Raw genomic sequence first — 21,261 nt, 5'->3', positions numbered from 1 at the left:
ACAGATAAGTTAAAAGTGTGCTCATGCGTGAGTTGATGCCTGTGGGTTAGTTAATATTGCAGCACAGTAAAACTACAAACGGCACAAAGAGCAGAGGGAACAGAGGGCTCTTGAGCCTCATAGCAGGTTAATCTGACCATGGCTAACTATTTTTATTATCGATTAATCATATCGTTTTCATGATTAAACAATTAATTTGTTTAGTCTATACAATATAACAAAGGGTCATCACAATTTCCCAAAAGTGGAAACACTTTTGGCTTTCCAAAGAGCCCAATGTGAAATATTTAAATAGCTTCTTTTGTCCAACCAACAGTCTAAAACCCAAATACTCGTCATTATTTATAAGGAAAAGCTGCAAATCCTCAAATTTAAAGGCTGGAACCAGCAGATGTTTGACCATTTTGCTTGAAAATGGACTGAAACATCTGACAGGAGCTGATGACATCTGGGTCAAACTGTCAGATATCAAGTCAGTCTTGTTTGTGGTGTTTATAACAGTAACAGTATTATAATACATTGTCTTTCCTCTCAGACATCGCTCCTATTGTATCCTCTAGTGTAGAAGAAAATCTAATGTCCACAGAAATAATTAAAAGGGGCGTTTGTTAAACAAAATTTAAAAAAACCCGATTTGTCGCACGTGGCTTTCCGTAGCGCCACGCATAGTGGGTGGGGAAGTGCAACGCAAAGGCAAAGAGGTCAAGAGGAGGGGAGGAGAGAACCACGTGTGATCCCCACTATGTACAGCACTGTCCTTCCTCGGTAGACTTGTTTTTGTAAGCTTGTCCCCTTCGCATGTAGCCAGCTAGCCTGCGTTAGCCGGAGAAGCAGAATTTTTTTTTCTATTTCTTTTACAGACTTCACATATTCAGGCAACGCTGCTGCTGGGAGATTTGTGTTGCCACACTGACTGCCGACCATGGTGAGCAAGACAGATGACATCCCGGCGTCGGTGCCTAACTGTAATCCGGTTGATCTTGCGGATGACGCCGGGGATGGAGCCCAGGACAGCAAAGAAACCAGCAAGACGAGTCTGAAGGAGTCCTGCGGCTGTGGTAAGACTCTGCAGCAGACTGACTGGTTCATATCTGCTGTCATAACGGCTATCATACATTATAAATACACTGATCACACCTATCGTTTATACATGCAGCACCAAGACAGCCTCATATAGCCCGCATCCATGTGCAAAACTGTTTTCACTGTGTTTGTTAAATGTTTCAGCTGTCTGTGTGTCTTTGCAAAGCATCCTGGTGACATTTACCTCCATGCTTTGTTATGCGACTGCCTCAGACCCAAGGTGCTAGTCTGAGAGGGTGCACCCCTCCTCCTCCTCTGCCATCTCCTTGGTAGCATCTTCCAAGTTTAGAGGGTCCACCTAGCATGGTCTGCTAATTAGCTGTCTGTTTATAATGAGAGGATGTTTACTGACTCAATCTTGCCAATTAGCAAGCAAGCAGCCTGCATATGATCACATTCATTTTTACATCCATGGGTCATAGCTGTTAGCATGTAGTCCAGCCTGACACTGCAACAACCAAAGAGGCTAACCCAAACAGCCGGTATGCTAACATTAGCCTCCTCATTGAGTACGCAGCTAGTTAGCTGGCTCACAGGCTAATGGGCTAACTAGCAAGCAGGCGCTCCTGTCACTGCCGGCGTGTCATGCACTGAAGGCCAGCATGGGCTCTTTAAAAGGAAGTTTTTAAGTAAAAACATAGCCCGGCTGAGTCGCACATTGTGTGTCTCTGTAAAAAAATGCAGCAGCTTGTGTTATGCTAACTCGTATTGACGCACATGTTCGGTAACAGCATGTCATAGGAATGAACTGAAGGTCACCTTCAGTGGAGCTGCACACTGCTCACACGAATACAGGGGGAGTCAGACACATACGTACATTTATTTAAGAGATGTATGTCGCACAAGCTTTAATGAATATTTGTTGCCTGGTTTTATGTGTGTAAAATATAACTTTAAGAGATGTGAGGCGGATGAAGTGGCTGGCTGTCGGTGGTAACGCCGTGAAGCGTCCCCCCCCCCCGCCGCGGAACATTAGATCGAGCGTCCCTGCTCGACCGGGAAGCGGAAGCTGGCTGTCGTAGAAAAAGTCATGATGGTGCATGCACAGTGAGAGGGAAGGTTACGCTAATAATACACGATCAGAGACGTGTAAGCTGGTGAGTATATTGTCCGATAAAAGAGAAGTATTGGCGGCTCGCTGCGGAGTGTTGTCGGCAGGGGGAGATTAAACAGAGACGCGGAGTGTCAGCCGGTGAAGTTAATGTTACACAACTTAAAGAGCACCACAAGTCACTGCTGCAGCCTGTCTGTGAGTGTGTGACACATGTGGGACCTTGAATTGTCTCTGCCTGTGTCATTTCATAGGAAAACGCAGTCGAGTGGGCTTCACTGCTTTATGAGGTTGTGCTGCTTTGTGGGTGAACTGCTGTGCTGATTGCATGTTCATTTGTCTGGTTATTCTTCTGGATGATGATCTGACCTGAGAGTCCTGTCAAGCTCACATGGAGTAGTGGGTGCTTCATTTAAGAGCTGAAACAAATAGCTGTTTTAATTGATTAGTCAATTAACAGAATAGTGATTAGCATGTCTTGCCACATTCTCTCTGGTTCCAGCTTCTTGGTTGTTATGCTTTGCTGCTTTTATTTGTCTGATGTGATTAAAAAACACAACTTAATATGTTTAGTGTTGGTATCATCTAGTACTTTTAATTGGCAATTCATGGCCCAAATGGTCATTAGCTTAACCCAGAATTGATAGTGAAAATGAGTAATGGCTGCAACCGTTGACCTGTGACATGAACATGTCTGATATGAAGGTTGCAGCAGTTGTAACAGGACATACGAGCAGCACATGGCAGAGCAGCCATATCAGGACAACAGTCACTATCAGGCGTTTCAAGGGACTTAAAACCAGTGACCTGGTTAATCCTGGGAATCACTGACACCCTGGCACTATTCCTCTACTGGCCAGATGTCTTCCTCACCAAAGTCTTCTTCGTCATCAGCAGCAGCAAAAGCAATGGCTCCTAACATTTTTAACTTGTAGCGCCTTTAATATGAAAGAACATCTTCATGTTACCAATTTTAAACAGTCTCTTTTGAGTACGTCATGTAGGTCTGATGAGAATAAACTGCACAGTAATATAATGGAACACAGAAGAATTTTGTTTTATGTCTTATCTTTTAGTCTTAAGAAAATGTCTGAGCCCAATTGTATGATATTTAAATTTTGTTTGACTAACATTTGAAAACTCAAAGATATTTAATTGACAGTGATGTGAAATATAAAAAGGCATCAAATCCTCATATTCAAGAGGCTGAAACTAGAGAATATTTGGCATTTTTGATTATAAATACCCAGAATTAACCAAGCAATCGTCAAATTTGTTAATTTTATGTCGATGGACTAACTGAGCTTAATTCAATGGAAATTTTATGATAAAACTTCAGATGGTGAGGAATTTAGTTGTCATTCATTGCTGGCGAGCCGTTGGTAATTCATTAATAACATCAGTCTCAAACAGACTCTTGTATTCAGTCTTTGTTGCCATGATGCAGATGGATGCATGACTCAGGGTCTGTCTGCCCACCAGGAGGTTGCCACCTTGTGGTGCAGCAAACATGATTAAACACGGACCGTGCGTGTTGTTGTTGTTGTTGTTGTTGTTGTTGTTGATTTCAGGGTTGTCTGGCTGGTTACGGTTGCCATGGCAGCAGCCAGGGTCCGCATGTCAAGGGCCACAGAAAGGATGGATGGCTGCTGGATTTATTTTGTTGTTGTTACCAAAAGAAATGGAGCGAAGGTGAAAAAAAACAAGAGTTTATTTCTTAGTATTACATCAGCTGAAAGAGGCTCATGTGAATCTTCACAATGAGCTTACAGTTTGATTCAGAGAAAAGTTTAGTGGGTCATTTGTGTTGAGCTTCCTCTGGTGTTACATTGTGTCTGCCTCTGGTCTGTCTATCTCTGATTTCACAGTTTAATGATTTGATTGAAAGAGTGAAGTTATTAACTATTGGTGGTTTCTGATGCAAGTCAAAAGTTACTGATAGAGTGGGGGGGTTTTTTGGTACAAAGTCGAGCTGGCCTGCCTGGTTTGAACTAGGACTATAAGATCTATGTAAGACCATCCTTTTTCTTGTGTCTTGCTACCGTATCTCATTTCCAGAGGAAATGCATCACGGGAAAAAATCTGGAATGCCTCTTTATTATTTTCTACTTCCTTCTTCCCTTTTAAACAATAGCAGACACAAGGTTTGTCCCGTTTACTGTTCAACTGCAGCTTCACCCGTCACTTCTCTCCTCATCCCCACTCCCGCCTGAACTTTCTTCACTGCTGGGCAAATCGGGTCAGTTTTGCAACACACAGGCTGCTGGATTGCCTCATCAATCCCTGTGCCTGTTGCACCTTGCACTCAGGCTCCTCTGATGTGGTGAGTGCTACCAGCTAAAGCTAGCTCATCTAATGTTTCTCATTAAGCAACACTTCCACACATTGTGAAAGAAGTTGAACGAGAGACAAGTATCGCACGATCCCTCAAACATGGCAGTTGTGCGCTTCCTCATTAAAGTGACTATAATTAATATTTAAATGACACAAATGTGATGATGATGATGATGATGTCAGAGTCACGCTTGCAGTGATGTACCTTCAGAGAATTATCGCCTGGATCGATTCAAGTCGATTGAGCCTTCATACGAGTGTAGCTGCCTGGCCACAGCTTCATCTTTCTCATTGTTCTCTGGGTTTTTTTTTTTTTTTACTGCAGAAGGCAGCTGTTTCAGTGAAGGATAAAAAAAAAACCCCACTGAACACCAGCTGCTCGGCACCAAAAAGCAAACCAGCACAGTTAGCTTGAACAACTAGCTGGTGAACAAAGTGGATCATTTAATTAAAGAGTGAAATACTTCCTTCAGGAGTTGGTAGAGACCAAAACTGGAGCTAACAGTGATAAAGTCAGGTTTTTGGTCTCCTGATGATGATTGTAAGCTACAATCATAAGTTGACTAGTTTGTCAAATGAAACTTGGTTGCCAAGTATTTTTATAATCAAGTAATCATTAAAATGACTACAACCTCAGACAGAAAGAGCTCAGATCTTAGAAAGCAATGAAACATGGCTGTGCTGCTGCTGTAAACAGTCTCTTAACACACAGCCTTAGCTTTGTCTTCTGGTTTGTAACATTATTAATTTGCGCATCTGCTCTGAAGCCGTTGTGTTTGTTGTTCAGAGGGCGGCCAACCAGTCGTCCCTCTCTCTCTCTTCCTCTCCCACTCCTCCACCATTTCAGTGCGTTCCTTCCCACCCGGGGTCGCGATCCAGTCACAAAGCCCCTCCCTTCCCTCTTGGCCCCCTTCTCTTCAGTAACCCTGACGCTGTTTACCCTTGACAGTGAGCAAGGACACGCTGGCTGGCTGGCAGCAGTTGTGTCCCAGTGAGAGAAAACAGGTGTCTGACATCCACATACTCGACCCTGCTCCTTTTGAATTAATGTACCACAGAGCCTCATTTTTATTCACGTCATTTTTCTTCTCACCTTTACTGTTACTCTAGAATAGGTGTGAAATGTAACGCATTCTTGGATTCTCTCGCAGCTGCATCAGATTTGTCATGTCATGCTGACTTTATAATGATAATGAGTAACGTTCACTCTGAGATTGAATGTCCTGTGCAGAGTACAGGCAGCTGGTGAGCGGGTACTAGCTCACTCATGTTTGGCACAGTCAGACCAATAATTCCTGCTTGTGAACATTTTTTTAGAATCAAACCCTCAAGGCTTCCTGGCTAAACTCTCTCCTTTGTTGCAGTGGTGTTTGTTTCAGCAGGTTGGTGTTGGATTATAGGTACCCTCTGTTTAGATCAGCTGCGATGAATGAATGGTTACCTATTGTTTAACGTTTTTGATCTGTCGTTTGTTGTTTCAGCTTTAGTTTCTTGTAGTTGACGATTGATGGAAGTTACGTCTTGAGGCCTTACGCTGTTGATTGTATTTGAATGTATCCACGTCGTCAACTAGCATACTGTAGCACAGCTTTGTCGGCTCTGTTCTACCATTCATAAATATTTCATGAGATTACCGATAAGGTCATCCAGCCTCTGGGTCTGTGTGCTTTGTTTGTGACCTGGATGCCTGGCAGCGTCTCTGTTTTCTGCTGCATGAAAACACACTCTGGATGAGTTGCTTTTCATGGATGACGGTCTGAAGGAGGGCTGCGACTAATGATTGCTTTAATTGTTGATTCGTTCGGTCTATTATTAATTGTTTGGTATAAAAATCTTATGCCTAAACAAACTCTTTGTTTTCATGACTGAATAAACCGAATAACCAAACTGACCTTAAAGGACAATGCAATATGAAGGTGGTGCTCCCTGATGATAGATGTTTCTCCCCAACACATAAACATCGTGGTTGTTGTTTTCTGCTTGTATCTTTGTTCAGAGTTGTCAAATTCTCTACCACAAGACGTAGACTGATGACCTGTGCGTCTCTCCCGTTGCAGGGCACAGTGCAGATACAGCCATGGTAAACGGTGACGGGGCTCACGGGCCCACGGAGGAGGCAGAGTCGAGGCAGGATGGGAACAGCGAGGCGGACGGAGGAGAGGATTCTAACGAACAGGAAGTGATCGTGATCCAGGACACAGGCTTCACCGTTAAGATCCAGGCACCTGGAACAGAGCCATTTGACCTGCAGGTGAGGGCAGGACAGGTGTTCAGACAGACGACACACTGCGTGAAAGAACTGAAGCTGATATTTTGATACCATCTTGATGGAGAGAAATTATAACCTCCATGTTAACTTTTCAGAGCAAAATCCTTCATAATATAGTCCATGAGTATAAAAGCTTATCTCAAGCCACAACACAGCGATGTTGAGACCCGCAAACGTGAATCGTATGAAATGGGAACTGATACTGGATTGAAGTGTGAAAATGAAAAATATGTAAGCACTGTTTTCAGCTGAACCAAAGCAGGTGATGTATCTTAAAATGCACATATTCTGCACTTGCGTACATCATTTCATCTCTGCCCTCCTCGTCTACATCAGGTCTCTCCCCAGGAGATGGTACAGGAGATCCATCAGGTGCTGATGGACCGTGAAGACACCTGCCACCGCACCTGCTTCTCCCTGCAGCTGGATGGAAATGTGCTGGACAACTTTGCCGAGCTCAAGTCCATCGAGGGCCTGCAGGAGGGCTCGCTGCTCAAAGTGGTGGAAGGTGAGACTGAGTCTGAGGCTTTTGTTCACACTCGTGTCTGTCTCGCTCAGGTGGAGCAAAGAGGAAAAGTAACAGCAATACAAAAGACTTAATGTAGTGCCTTAAATGAAATGCATTTCTAAAGGTTGTCTGTTGAGGATGTACATACAGCTGCAGACTGTAACCTTCACATACTGAAACTAAAGCGGACAGGCAGAGAGGACAAAGCAGCAAGTGTTGCATTTCACTTCAGCCTTGTTGGTGTGCAGTGTAACTGTCATCGACTAACCAGATGGTGTGAAAACAAATGTAGCAATAATGAAGGCAGGTTCAACCTGTGGAAACTGATCAAGGTTTCTCAGCATCAGCCACAATAAATGTAACATTGTCAGCCTTTCCCCGTCAGATAGATGGCCACATAATCAAGAAGGCATTGTTGATTTGACCTTTAATGATTTGTCCGCCATCTGTTATTTTTGCCTGGTTCTACTGGCATGTAGCTTAAGTGTCCTGCCTGAGATGTTACCTCTCAAACCTCTCACTGCCTGCGAGGTATTTAATTTCTTTTGTTTCTCTCTCCTCCAGAACCCTACACAGTGCGTGAGGCCCGCATCCATGTGCGTCACATCAGAGACCTGCTGAAAAGTCTGGACCCATCAGATGCCTACAACGGAGTGGACTGCAACTCCCTCTCCTTCCTCAGCATCTTCACTGACGGAGACCTCGGAGGTACGGACGTCATGTGCAGCCGTGCTCCACCATCTGGAGCATGAATTTTAGTGTGAAGTGTTTTATACGTGAATGTTGCGACATGCAGGTGGGCCACAGACTGTTGACCTTGCTTGTTTTTATGTGACTGCAGATAGTGGCAAGAGGAAGAAAAAGGGCAACGAGCTGGAGCAGATCGACTGCACCCCCCCAGAGCATATCCTGCCCGGCAGCAAAGAGCGCCCCCTGGTGCCCCTCCAGCCACAGAATAAGGACTGGAAGGTGAGAAGCAGCGATAGCTTTTGGAAAATGGATGCAAAATCAAATAAGAGATCAATTATTTAACATTGTCATCCCCCACAACAGCCCATGCAGTGCCTGAAGGTCCTGACCATGAGCGGCTGGAACCCTCCACCTGGAAACAGGAAGATGCACGGCGACCTCATGTACCTGTACATTGTGACTGTGGAGGAGCGCCATGTCAGCCTCACTGCCTCTACACGCGGCTTCTACCTCAACCAGTCAGTCAACATCTCAACCTTGTATCTGTGCTCACATTAAGCTCCATAAGCCCATGATTTATACTGTAGTTTACACACAAAGTGTTGGGCAGTCAGTAGAGAAGAGTGACTCTCAGTGCTCCATCACCATTCAAGAAGTGACGATATCTGGCAGCAGCCAAACCACGATTAGCTCATCAGAAGTGCAAATAATTTAAATGAAGGATAGTGAAGCACTGACAGAGATGCAAGCACAAGCTGTGATGTATTAATAGTTTCCCGATCCTAATTTTAGAGGAGTTTTGGATGTCACCGAAGACTTAACAGTCAAATTAATGAGGTCTAATTGGATTAAATTGGAAAGTAGAATTGGGAAAGATGCTGCAGTGTTTGTAGAAGGGTTCTCTTGTTGTTTCTAACAGCATGATCACTGACATTATACATTTCTCTAATGTTTAAGTGTTTGTAGATTATAGTTAGGCACTAGGAGAACCACTTTCTGTCCAGGCTTCTTTAATCATTTAGGTTTACTCTTCAGTTAGAAGACTTCGGCAGTCATGGCAACAAATGACTTCTGTCCTCCCTTCTCTATCTTTTCAGCGACATAATGTTTGTTATTTGTGACAGAAAAGCCATATTAATGTGTATTATATTGTTTGTGTGTGTGTTTGTTTTCCAGATCTACTACTTACACCTTTAACCCCAAGCCAGCCAATCCCAGCTTCCTGAGCCATTCACTGGTGGAGCTCCTGAGCCAGATCAGCCCTGCCTTCAAGAAGAACTTCACTGCCCTGCAAAAGAAAAGGTAGAAACTGTTGGTGCTCATCAACTCTGTTCCCCACTCGTGCTCTACTGTGCAAAAGATAATCTGCGTTACTATTGTTACCTTTCTCTTTGAACAGCTTCATTTTTGCAATGATTCTTAAGTTAATCCATTCAGTCACTAATTTATTAAACCAGGAGGTCAGAGTCCTCAAGCCCAACAAGAAAACTTTTTATAGTTTTTTTTATAGTTTTTTATGTGTTTTTTTTTTTTATCTAATCTAATGCAAAATATTAGTTTTTTGTATCTCGCCTACGACTTTTGTTTATTTTATATGTACACGTAATTGTTTAATTCATTTCTGTTTGATTACATTAGTAACAGGGCTCTGTTGGAGCATTTTGTCAGGCTTTAAATACCAGGTGAGCCCTTCTTTTTATAATGTTTCCTGTGTTTTTTGCTGTAGGGTCCAGAGACATCCGTTTGAGAGGATAGCCACGCCTTTCCAGGTATACAGCTGGACAGCTCCGCAGGTAGACCACGCCATGGACTGTGTTCGGGCTGAGGATGCCTACACCTCCCGCCTGGGTTATGAGGAGCACATACCTGGACAGGTGGGCACGGCTGAACATCGCTGTACATCAGGATGATGGATAACATTTTTTCCAGTACTGATTGAAGGTTTTTTGTGCCGATTTGTCTTCAGACCAGAGATTGGAACGAGGAGCTGCAGACCACAAGAGAGCTGCCCCGGAAGAACCTGCCTGAACGCCTGCTGAGGGAGAGAGCCATATTCAAGGTACTTTTGTTAGATCAGCCTTCAAGCACATAATCTGTCTTTACACATTCAACATCGTGGGCCAGGTGGCACCGACTAATTCTTCCTCCTGCAGGTCCACAGTGACTTCGCAGCAGCTGCCACCCGAGGCGCCATGGCAGTTATCGACGGTAACGTGATGGCCATCAACCCCGGTGAGGAAACGCGCATGCAGATGTTCATCTGGAACAACATCTTCTTCAGCCTGGGTTTCGATGTACGGGACCACTATCGTGAGCTGGGCGGAGATGCCGCCGCCCACGCCGCGCCCACCAATGACTTGAACGGTGTGCGGGCTTACGGGGCGGTGGATGTGGAGGGACTGTACACTCTGGGGACGGTCGTGGTTGACTACAGAGGCTATCGTGTCACCGCCCAGTCCATCATCCCTGGTATTCTGGAGCGTGAGCAGGAGCAGAGCGTCATCTACGGCTCCATCGACTTCGGGAAGACGGTTGTGTCGCACAGCAAATACCTGGAGCTGCTGGAGAAAACCAGCAGGCCACTCAAGGTCAGTAACAAAGCTTTTGTATCCATTTGACGGACTATTTAACAACCAGTTATTTCACAGTCCAAACCTTTTGTCTTTACTTATAAGTCAATAAATCCCGTGAGAACACCAAAACCAATGAAGAATTGATCCCACTCACACCACTTCCTGATTTAAAACGATGTGAATAAGCGAACAAATGTTTAGAAGTTTTACACAATTGCTCCACCTCCAACCTATTTTAATTTAAAAAAAAGAATCAACACTTGTGTCTTAATGTTCCCTCCAGGTCCAGAGACACAACGTGCTTAACGAGAAGGACGACAAGGTGGAGCTGTGCTCCTCAGTCGAGTGTAAGGGCATCATCGGAAACGACGGCCGCCACTATATTCTGGACCTTCTCCGCACTTTCCCTCCTGACCTCAACTTCCTGCCTGTGGACGGAGAGGAGCTGCCTCCAGAGAGTCAGCGCCAAGGCTTCCCCCGCCAGCACCGCCACCGCCTGGCTTGTTTACGCCAAGAGCTAATCGAGGCCTTCGTGGAGCACAGGTATGTGTCTGTCTGCCTCGGATTTCATCATCAGGAGAGTTTTCTGCTCGTGTCTAACTTTTAATTCTGTCCGTCCTCCAGATATCTTCTCTTCATGAAGATGGCGGCTTTGCAGCTCATGCAACAAAAGGCAAACAAGGACACTAAGACTGACACACCCGCCATCACAGAAACCTCTGACACACCCTCAGAAAGCAACGCTGACACCACCCAGACACAGACGGCTCCATCAGATCCTCCCAGTGTAACAGAGGTCTCCGTAGACAGCACAAACCAGACAGACAGCAACACCTCTGCTGATTCAGAGGCAGTGAAAGAGGGTGAAGAAAACTCTGCGAAGCCCGCCACAAACGGGCCTCTCGACCTAACAACCACCCAGAACGGAGAATGCAAGAACCCACTGGAGGGTAAGGAGCTTGAGGAAAGTATTCCGGGATTAGCTCAGGCCAAAGAGCTGGCGGAGACCTTAGTTGGCGAGGACGGATCTTGTATTGGTATGTCGAAAACAAATACCCCAAATCGCAAGGCGAGGACGACGCAGGGAGAGCTACTCTGGTGGATAAATGCATAGAAAAGTCGTATTTAACCTAGACTCTGTTTTAGAGAAGTTGCATTTATTTGTGTGTGTGTGTGTGTGTGTCCTTAGCATTAGAGCATTAGAATATATAGCACTGGGCTGTAGTGTCTTCAGTCCACCAGGCTAGCTGTCCCTGCTCAGTCCTCAGCCTGCAGTTGGGAAGAGTGTTGACCCCCAATCTGCCCGTCTCCCACTGTCCCAGCCTGTGGTGCCCTTGCTGTGACATTTGCCCCGATAATCTGAATAATCAGTTGCTGTGTCCGTTAATGCCCGTGTGCTCTGGGATGCAGAAATAATCTCTGTGTTGAATGATTTGTGTGATGCTCCATTGATTCAAAATCAAACAGTAATCTGCTTGTCAAACCTAATCTGTAGTGTTCGACAGCTGTGAAGGTGGTGGTGGTGGTGTACTGGACTAAGGCCATGTCTACAGTTAAGCTCATCAATATTTTATGATCAAAGAGATCTGGAAAAATAAACTGAATTACAGGATCAATGATACTGTAATCTGTATTGTGTCATCAGATGTATTGGCTGATTAACTCTGACACATTCACAACAGTGTGTATCAATGTGTCTCTGTTAAATAAATCAATAAATACAGTAAGATAAGTGATGACACAGGGATTTGGAGGTGTCTGAAAATTGGCTTCATCTTCAGCTCTGGTTTTCAGTGGACTCTGACTTAATGTGGACATGGTTTTATAGATATGTTGACATGATGTGTCTTTTGCCATTACTTTTAACGTTTCTGCATTTTCCTCGTCTGTGATCGTCATCATAAACAGATCCCAAAAGCCGCGAGGTCGTCCTCAATGCCTGCAAGGCAGTCGGCTCCATCAGCAACACATCTTTTGACATTCGCTTCAACCCGGATATCTTCTCGCCAGGTAAGCACGATGGGGACGATTCATTCATATGTAAACTATGAAGAAGCTTGACAATAGATTTACAGTGTGTAAACAATGAAAGCTATGTATGTTATGTGCTGCATAGCCATAGAAGGGGGGCAGTCAAGAATAAAAAATGAATAAAAAATTCACCAACTCCCAGAGGTTGAGAAACATTTGTGTTCCTCTCGTTCACCCATTTAAGACCACTAGTTTCATTCTTGTTGAGCATTGGTATTTTGGGCAATGACTCATGGGAAAGACTTTCAGACGGCCTTGGAATATGTCAAATATTTAAACAAACAAAAAGGCTAGCCAGTTAGAGATGACAAAATTAAATCGGGTGACCTTGGCTCTGCACAACGTAGTTTAGAACTGAGTGACAAAACGAGACAACACTGTCAGAAACTGCTCAATATGAATTATGTGCAGTGTTGTTAAAAGCAAAGGTCATACCTACGTAGAATTAAAGATATTGTGGTCAGGTGGGTAATGGGTTGATTTTATTGTAGCAATTACAAGATCATAAGCTTTATGGTTTTCTGATTATCAGAATCAGTGTTCTGTTTTTATTAAATTTGTTTTATGTTTGCTGATAAATTAAAAATGCACTACTGGAGCAATAATAACTGGTAAATAAATGTCTAAAGTTAATGTAGTGAGGTAAAAGGACAATATTTGTCTCTAAAATGTAGTGCAGAGGAAGTGTAAAGTAGTAGAAAATGGAGATAACCGAGTTAAGGTACCTCAAAATTGTACTTTAGTACAGCACTTGAGTAAATGTACTTATTTATATTCCTTCTCTGATTGTGTCAATATATGACAAAACTGCAGTGTATGACCTTATAAAATAATCAGACTCTTACCCTTCAGCTGAAGATAACTGTAGTGTTTCACCCATTTTTACACCCTCAGCTGTCACATCTTTCAGGGTCTAATTTCCTTCTTGCCTGTAGTCATTTCCAGCACATTTGGCTCCACATTATTCATGGAGCGATGAGAGACATTGAGTGACATTTGTTCATTAGAGGGTGGAGCCCCAGAATTTAACAGTGCTTGTGTGTTGTTGAACCAGGAGTACGATTCCCAGACGACAGCGCAGATGACGTCCAGAAGCAGAAGCAGCTTCTCAAAGATGCTGCAGCCTTCCTGGTGTCCTGTCAGGTCCCGTCACTGGTCAGTGGCACCAGATGGTCCAATACAAAAGATGTACTTTCTGGTGGCGTGTTGGAGTTTAAAGCCATGTATGTACGTGTGTGTTTTCTGACCAGGTTAAAGACTGTTTGGACCACAGCGCTCTGCCCATGGACGGAGCCACGCTGACCGAGGCCTTGCGCCAGAGAGGCATCAATATTCGCTATCTGGGCTCTGTTCTGGAGTTTGTGGATAAGACTCCTGCCAAAGCCCAGCTGGAGCACTTCTATGTGAGTGTAAATCCATGAATCCAGCCACCACTGCCACATACTTCTTTTTCTTGTGTTCAATCATTCTAATATTTCCTTTTTTTATATACATTAGAGAATAGGAATCAGTGAGCTGATCACCAGATGTGCAAAACATATCTTCAAGACATACCTCCAGGTTGGTAACGTCCAACATGCCTCCTCTTGCCTGTTTTTAAAAGATAAACCAACATTTGTTTTGATTGATATTTGAAATGTGTCCTTGTCATGTAGGGTGTGGAGTTGTCTGCCCTCTCCGCCGCTGTGAGCCATTTCTTAAACTGCTTCCTGAGCTCCTTCCCCGATGCCGTCGCCCACCTTCCTCCCGACGAGCTGGTGTCACGCCGCAAAAACCGCAAACGTCGCAACAGGGTCCCCGGCGGCGGTGACAACACAGCGTGGGCCAGCCTGACGCCCAATGAGCTGTGGAAGAACATCGCCTCTGAGGCTCAGAGCTATTATCACTTCACCATACAATGGTGAGGCGTCCGTCTGTTGATGCGAAACAAATGTTATAGCTTTCTTTTTATGCTCAAACATTTTGTGTGTTTATGGCTCATAAATATCCCGTCTCGACATGTTTTCTTTCAGTGATAGTGCGGACCAGGTGGTGGAGAAATACGGCCTGCAGAAAATCACTCTGCTCAGAGAAATTTCAGTCAAAACTGGCATCCAGGTAAGACTCATTTAGTCTATAATGATGTCCCGACATCTTTTTTCCAAATGGCATTCATGATGTTTACGCTTTTATTTGCCTTCCAGATCCTGATAAAGGAGTATAACTTTGACAGCCGCCACAAGCCCGCCTTCACAGAGGAGGACATCCTGAATATTTTCCCTGTAGTGAAGCACGTGAACCCCAAAGCCTCCGATGCCTTCCACTTCTTCCAGAGTGGACAGGCCAAAGTGCAGCAAGGTGAGCCACGCTATGAATGCAATCATACAGACCTTGGGCCTGATTACAGAAACATTTCCTAACTGCTGGTGTCAGCTTCTCCAGCAGGCTAACATGAGGTTTAGCTTTTCTATTACGATCACATCAGTGTTAGCCTCTCCAACGGGATAACATTGATGTTAAATTCTCAAACGGGCTATCATCAGTACTGGCTTCTCTTACATGAATGTTTGCTTCTCCAAAACGTTGTTCATGTTGAATATTGTTCATGTTGTTTCCCATCTTCATTGTCATACAGGCTAAACAACAGTTAGTGGCAGTTTTAGATTTTTAGGACAGGATCTGTGCCATCCAAAGTTATGATTGGTCTGTGATAGCTACGTTTTTACAAGATAAAATTAGATTTGCTTTCTTCCTACAAGCAATTAGGAAAAATGCTTCTGTAATACCAAAAATCCAAAATGTCATCCTTAATTTCAGACTGAGAAATTTCAGAGACGACCCAGAGCACAAACATTTTGGAATGAAAAATCTTAACTTTCAGAAGTCAGAACACTTATTTGACTAAATGTATCTCTCTACCTTTCATTTTTAATCCCCAGGGTTTCTGAAGGAAGGCTGCGAGCTGATCAACGAGGCTCTAAACCTCTTCAACAATGTGTACGGAGCCATGCACGTAGAGATCTGCGCCTGCCTGCGCCTGCTGGCACGCCTTAATTACATCATGGGAGACCACCCTGAGGTAGGCAGAAAACGGGCGACTCTTAACTGTGTCAGCAACTTTAACACAAGCGTGGTATCGATTCTGTTTTGCTGAATGACATTTGTGCATTTGTCTGCAGGCTCTGAGCAACCAGCAGAAGGCTGTTCTGATGAGTGAGAGAGTCCTCGGCATCGAGCACCCCAACACAATTCAAGAATATGTAAGTCATCACACCACATGTAGGAAATATTTAGCTCGTAATAAAGATGTTTAGCATCCCTCTAACCTTTGTGTTTGCTCCCGTCACTTCTCAGATGCACTTGGCTCTGTACTGCTTTGCAAACGGCCAGCTGTCGACCGCCCTGAAGCTGCTGTACCGCGCCCGTTACCTCATGCTGATGGTGACCGGGGAGGACCACCCAGAGATGGCACTGCTAGATGTGAGTACAGTCTTTCCTTAAACACTGATACCCCATTAAAAAAAAGACAGTGCGGTTGACTCCTGTCCCTCCTTGTTCTCGGCTCTCCCTCCAGAGTAATATCGGGCTGGTGCTGCACGGAGTGATGGAGTACGATTTATCACTGAGATTCCTGGAGAACGCCTTGACCATCAACACAAAGTACCACGGACCCAGATCCCTCAAAGTGGCCCTCAGGTGGGGAGAGACTCATGATCCTTATGCATAAATTGGGTATAATACTGACTGACATTATTGACATCACGTGTGCCTTGTTGTTTTTCTGCAGCCATCATTTGGTTGCGAGGGTTTACGAGAGCAAGGCTGAGTTCCGCTCTGCACTACAGCACGAGAAGGAGGGTTACACCATTTACAAGAACCAGGTGAGTCCTGCAGGACTGCAGGGGACTGACTCTGTTCTCTTTATCCGTTGTGATGAAGTGATATCTTAAATATTTCTTCTCTCTACTCAGATGGGCGAGGGACATGAGAAAACCAAGGAGAGCTCAGAGTACCTGAAGTATCTCACCCAACAGGCTGTAGCTCTGCAGAGAACCATGAATGAGATCTACAAGAACGGCTCCAATGCCTCCATCATGCCCCTCAAGGTGACTGAGTCAAGACATGCTGTTTTTGTGCTTTCATCTGTTGCAACTTCACCATTCAAGCAGTGATGATATGGTTTTATTTCCTCCTGTTTTCCAGTTTACTGCTCCTAGCATGGCCAGTGTCCTGGAACAGCTCAACATTATCAACGGCATCATCTTTATACCACTCAGGTAACCTTAAAAATCTGCAGAGACTCAATTTGTGTATAAAGTCTAACTACTGTTTTGTCTTAAGAACAAAGATGGGGATTGCTACAGCTGTATTTTATTTGATTTCATTGACAATTTGGAGAAGCCATCCCTGAAAATAGCTTCACAGAAAAGTTTACCCTATTTTGAGGACTCATTCGTTTTAACTCGACTGTAGGTTTTAGTATCGCTAAATAAAATTCCCTGGTATGTCTGCGTGGGTTTAGGGCTGTCCAACTGTAATTTTTCGTAAGTTCAGGGTTACCACGGGTTACCAGGGAATCGTTAAACAAAACAAAACAAAAAACACTGACAATACAGATGATGTTGCTCTTAAATCTCTGATCACTACCTAAAATGTGAGACTTTCTACTAGAACCACTACAAGATTCTCTACTTAAATCAGAGTAAGAGTATGCCTGTTTTTTATTTTTATAATTGCATCTTTTCAGGACATTAGCTAAAAACGTACAAGGTAACATGAAATGTTGCAAAGTGCTGCCCAATTTCTATTTATACCATTTCTGGCCCTTGTAGCCTCCCTCACTCCAGTGCTTAAAGCCTTTGGGGGCGACTGAGCCTGTATGTGCTGACAATCATTGGGGGGTAAACTGTTTAAAACTGGTAACTAGATGGGTTTGGCTAGTGTTAAATATGCATATTTTTCATCTTCCACCTGCTCTGCTTACACCTGATAAGGGCTTGATTGACTAAGCTCCTGATCTAGGTAATTAAGTGTAGACAGAACATGGAAAGATGGGAAACATGTCATGCCAAAGTGGGCACATCTGCATGAGGTTTAATGGGGATTTGTGAGCATATTTAAGATTTGAGTGACAACAACATATCCGGGGGGAAACTTTTCAGATGGTCAAGCCACACCAGAACTTTCCTCAAAAGGGAGTCTTGATAAGTTTTGGTATTTCCCTTTCAGCCAAAAGGATCTGGAAAACCTGAAGGCAGAGGTGCAGAGGCGGCAGCAGCTGCAGGAGCTGGGAAAGATTGAGGAGACGACAGAAGACAGCCGACTGGAACTAGAGGACAAGATTCCCATTGATTAATGTCTAAAAAAAAAAGCCCTCAACACAGCTACTTTCTGCTACTGGGGCGGGGGGAGAGAAAGAGGCCGTGATGCAACAGCCATGTCACCGAGCCTGTGGACCTGAGAAACAAGCAGTCAGCATTGAAATACACAGGGGGAGGGATGGGTCAGGGCAGTGCAGACAACAATCTGTATGTACTGTAGGACAAAAGGAACACGGAACAGGAGTTTCCCACATCCCACGAGGTGGGAAGGGAAGGAGGAGAGGGTACAAACAACATAGAATCGAAATATCATGCAATCCTGAAAAAAAAAAAAAAAAATCCCCAGCCCAAGAACCCGCTGATGAAGCTGCTTAGAATAATGATTGCATATGAGAGAGTGGTCGCAGCCGGGGGAGTGGAGACCGAGGACGACCATGACATTGTATACCAGAGCCTTATCCACCCAATCATGCTTCTTCTCAGCCCGAACCTCCCGCAGAACTGTAAAGCCTAGGACCACATTTTGCCCTGCCACTCCCTACAAAGCCTCGAAGACCCCCCCCCGGGTGGCCACAGCCCACAGCCCACAGCCCACCCACCCCTACCGCCCACTCCCTCTCTCAACGGTGCGCTAAATGATACAGCACCTACCCTGTCCTAGAACTCAGGGGTACTTTCTACTGTGCACTAAGAGCAGAATACAGGCACTAAATTTGAGATTTTTCAAGTGGGGCTTCAGAATGTAAATTCCCTTCTTGGTGGCCTCTTTGAGCCACTTTGCAGCAGTCACCCATCATTCTTCCACATCCCCCTAGGGTTAATTAATGTAAACGCTCTGTCACGTATATGAACGACATCCCAGGTGGGTGCCTGCTGTGTCCTATGGTTCCAGACAACAAATACAGTGAGCATTCAACTAGTTTGATTTCATTTGATGGATTCTTTTTTTCTTTTCTTTTTTTTTTTTTTAGTAAATAAAATGGATTTTGTAAAAGTGCACAGGAGAATTTAAAGAAGGTATTTTAGGCCTGTTGATCATCAATTAATTTAAGCCATGTATGTTTTATAGAAAATGTATAGAAGTGGATAAAAGATGTATAAATCTCTATCGGATTTACTTGATTGATGTTAATGGGAAAGATTTGAAACGTCCACCATAAGCAGTAGATTTATCTATCTATATACTAGCTGTGTTCAATCTTCTATTTTTACACATTGAAAGAATATGTGCATGTATGTTTGTTTGTATGTGTGACGGTGTGTGTGTGTCTTTGTGTAGTCCAACAGAAAATCTAATGGCCAGGGCTGTCGCCGCTTTTTGCTGCTGCATAGTTTGAATAGAGGCTGTAAGCGAACATTGGCTTTCCAAATGTTTTATTTTTCTACTCATAGTAAACCTGTTGGATGGCTGATGCCTCTTTTCATAAAACATTCATGGCCACCGATGTTGTAAATCTGTTTCTGTACACAATTGGTACTGAAATGAACCACTGGACAGGTGCTCAACATTGGCAGTAGTGACTGATTTATTGTTGCTGGGTGTTTGTTTTTTTCTTTTTCCATTATTGGGTCATCTTTTCATATGTAACTGAGACAACAACCAGCTAGGAGTGTCTGTTCATTGAGCAGTGTTTAGTGCACTTTCTCGTGCTGTTTCGGACGTGTGGTCACTGCACACCCAAAAGTGGACATAAAGAAGGGCTGCCTCAATGTGATGTACCAAAAAAGACTGAAAGGTTTGTTCGCGCTTGTATACATGCAATGTATCCTTCCCATGGCAATTTGTTACTTAATTGTTGCCGTGTCTAAATGTATGTGATTAAAGCAATAGAGAGATGGTGCTGGAACTGATTGTTTTTCGAAAATGCAGTTTTTACTCGGAACAAGACGTGCAAGACGGACTACTCACTGCACTGAGGGAGCCGTATTTAAAAAGAACAAAAAGGCGTAAGGCGAGCTCTTCATCCTGAGTCATTCAGTTACTGCAGTGATTTTCCTGATTGTGCTCCTAAAACATGATGTCATAACATCAATAGCACAGCATGGTGTGTATTGTGCCTATTATTTAATCTTCTGAATGGAACCAGGGCGACAACAGGTGATAACTTCACAATTTGTAAAGATGAAATATGCTTCTTTATTTTGTTTTCTGGGTTTCTTGTATCTGTTTTTTTTTTCTTCAGTTTTCTTATTCCCCTTGCTCAACTGTAATACCAACAGTTTCCATGAGGTGGCACACCAATACCTGTTTCATTGTGAAGGACACGCTTTGACCTAAGTGACAGGAGCTGTTGCAGTGCAAGTGCACACAAATAAACATAAATGCTTTAGTTGACTTTGACAAAATAAATGTAGGACATTTTTTATTATTTTTTATTTTTTTGTAAAATAGAATCTCATTCTTATGGCCCATATTTACAAAGACTTCTACCTGTTGGACATTTTCTGAACCTGTTAAAATCCCAACGGCGATTAAGTCTTGTTAGGATTTTTTTTTTTTTTTTTTTGCTATAATGACCTCACTGAGATCTGTTTGTCTGCACATATGCTATAAAGGTTCTTCCTTTTTGATACAGTGCTTCCATTTAGTTGGAGGCAGAGTTCAGTGTAGCATTTATGTTTTTAATAAATTAGCTTGATCTCAGTCTATTCCATGTTATTAGAAATCTGCATCAGAAGTGCAGAAATAGAAGACATGGTGTAATAATACAGAACTAAGAGGAAAGTGCATTTACAGACGTAAAATTTGCATAGACGCCATTTTTAGTTACTTTGCAATTTGAATGTCTGACATGCAAAGCAGTTGTGGAAATTACATATAAATACAGATAACACACATTTCATTTTTAAAACTATTGCTCCTGTGCAATATAACTACTAAAGGTCTGTAAGAAAAGAGTAGTATTTACCCCCCAAAAATATTATGCACTTTGCTGTCATATTGCATTTACTGTATCTGTGTGTCGCCTGAAATGCTGATTGTCTGAGGGTTTTGTGTTTTTCAGCTGATGAAATTTCTTCTGCACAAAGGCTTCTTAGGCCGAGTGTTTTGAGTCCGCTTCCCCTGATGATGTGTGGTATTTGTGTGTTGCTCTTTACAAATTAACAATCTAATTATATTTTGGTCTGCTTTTTTATATTAAAATGAATAAAAATAAAACTAGTAAAAGTTTTGCTTGGGGTTTTGATAACTCATACAGGTATCCAGTGGTTACTTAAGTACAAAGTGCTTGTGCTATGTATATAAATTTTTTTTGTGCATTATTACTGATGCACTTTTATTGTTTTTGCTGGTTAAGATTATGCTAGTTTATGCTCCGTACTACCATGAACATTTCGATAAAGTCAGATATTATAGGCTGGATGTTTTATATACAAAGTAGCATATGTAAGTAGCTATCTGTCAGATAAGGACAGTACTT

The 21,261-nt window shown here is 43.4% G+C and overlaps 1 protein-coding gene across 3 annotated transcripts; it reads left to right on the top strand.

The window, feature by feature from the left end:
* Positions 1 to 690: 690 nt before the first annotated feature.
* On the top strand, positions 691 to 21,008 carry cluha (CLUH binding protein of NUMT mRNA a). Of its 3 annotated transcripts, none has more exons than XM_030440831.1 (27): positions 691 to 1,058; positions 6,526 to 6,719; positions 7,074 to 7,245; positions 7,810 to 7,953; positions 8,087 to 8,214; positions 8,299 to 8,453; positions 9,112 to 9,237; positions 9,662 to 9,809; positions 9,902 to 9,994; positions 10,089 to 10,523; positions 10,792 to 11,051; positions 11,133 to 11,545; positions 12,417 to 12,518; positions 13,594 to 13,694; positions 13,790 to 13,942; positions 14,037 to 14,099; positions 14,195 to 14,439; positions 14,552 to 14,636; positions 14,723 to 14,876; positions 15,458 to 15,597; positions 15,698 to 15,778; positions 15,873 to 15,998; positions 16,093 to 16,214; positions 16,306 to 16,399; positions 16,490 to 16,624; positions 16,722 to 16,795; positions 17,748 to 21,008. In XM_030440831.1, the coding sequence occupies exons 1-27, from the start codon at positions 923 to 925 to the stop codon at positions 17,872 to 17,874; spliced, it is 4,206 nt and encodes a 1,401-aa protein (XP_030296691.1). In that variant the 5' UTR covers positions 691 to 922; the 3' UTR covers positions 17,875 to 21,008. The 3 variants fall into 3 exon arrangements, with proteins under 3 accessions (XP_030296691.1, XP_030296692.1, XP_030296693.1); XM_030440832.1 differs by having other exon boundaries at positions 692 to 1,058; positions 11,133 to 11,458; XM_030440833.1 differs by lacking the exon at positions 691 to 1,058 and adding an exon at positions 2,081 to 2,180.
* The last annotated feature ends 253 nt before the right edge of the window (positions 21,009 to 21,261 follow it).

Source organism: Sparus aurata, chromosome 2, assembly GCF_900880675.1.
Source record: "Sparus aurata chromosome 2, fSpaAur1.1, whole genome shotgun sequence".
NCBI classification, from domain to species: Eukaryota; Metazoa; Chordata; class Actinopteri; order Spariformes; family Sparidae; genus Sparus; species Sparus aurata.
Note: the sequence above shows the minus strand (reverse complement) of the source record. Positions and strands in the feature narration are given on the sequence as shown.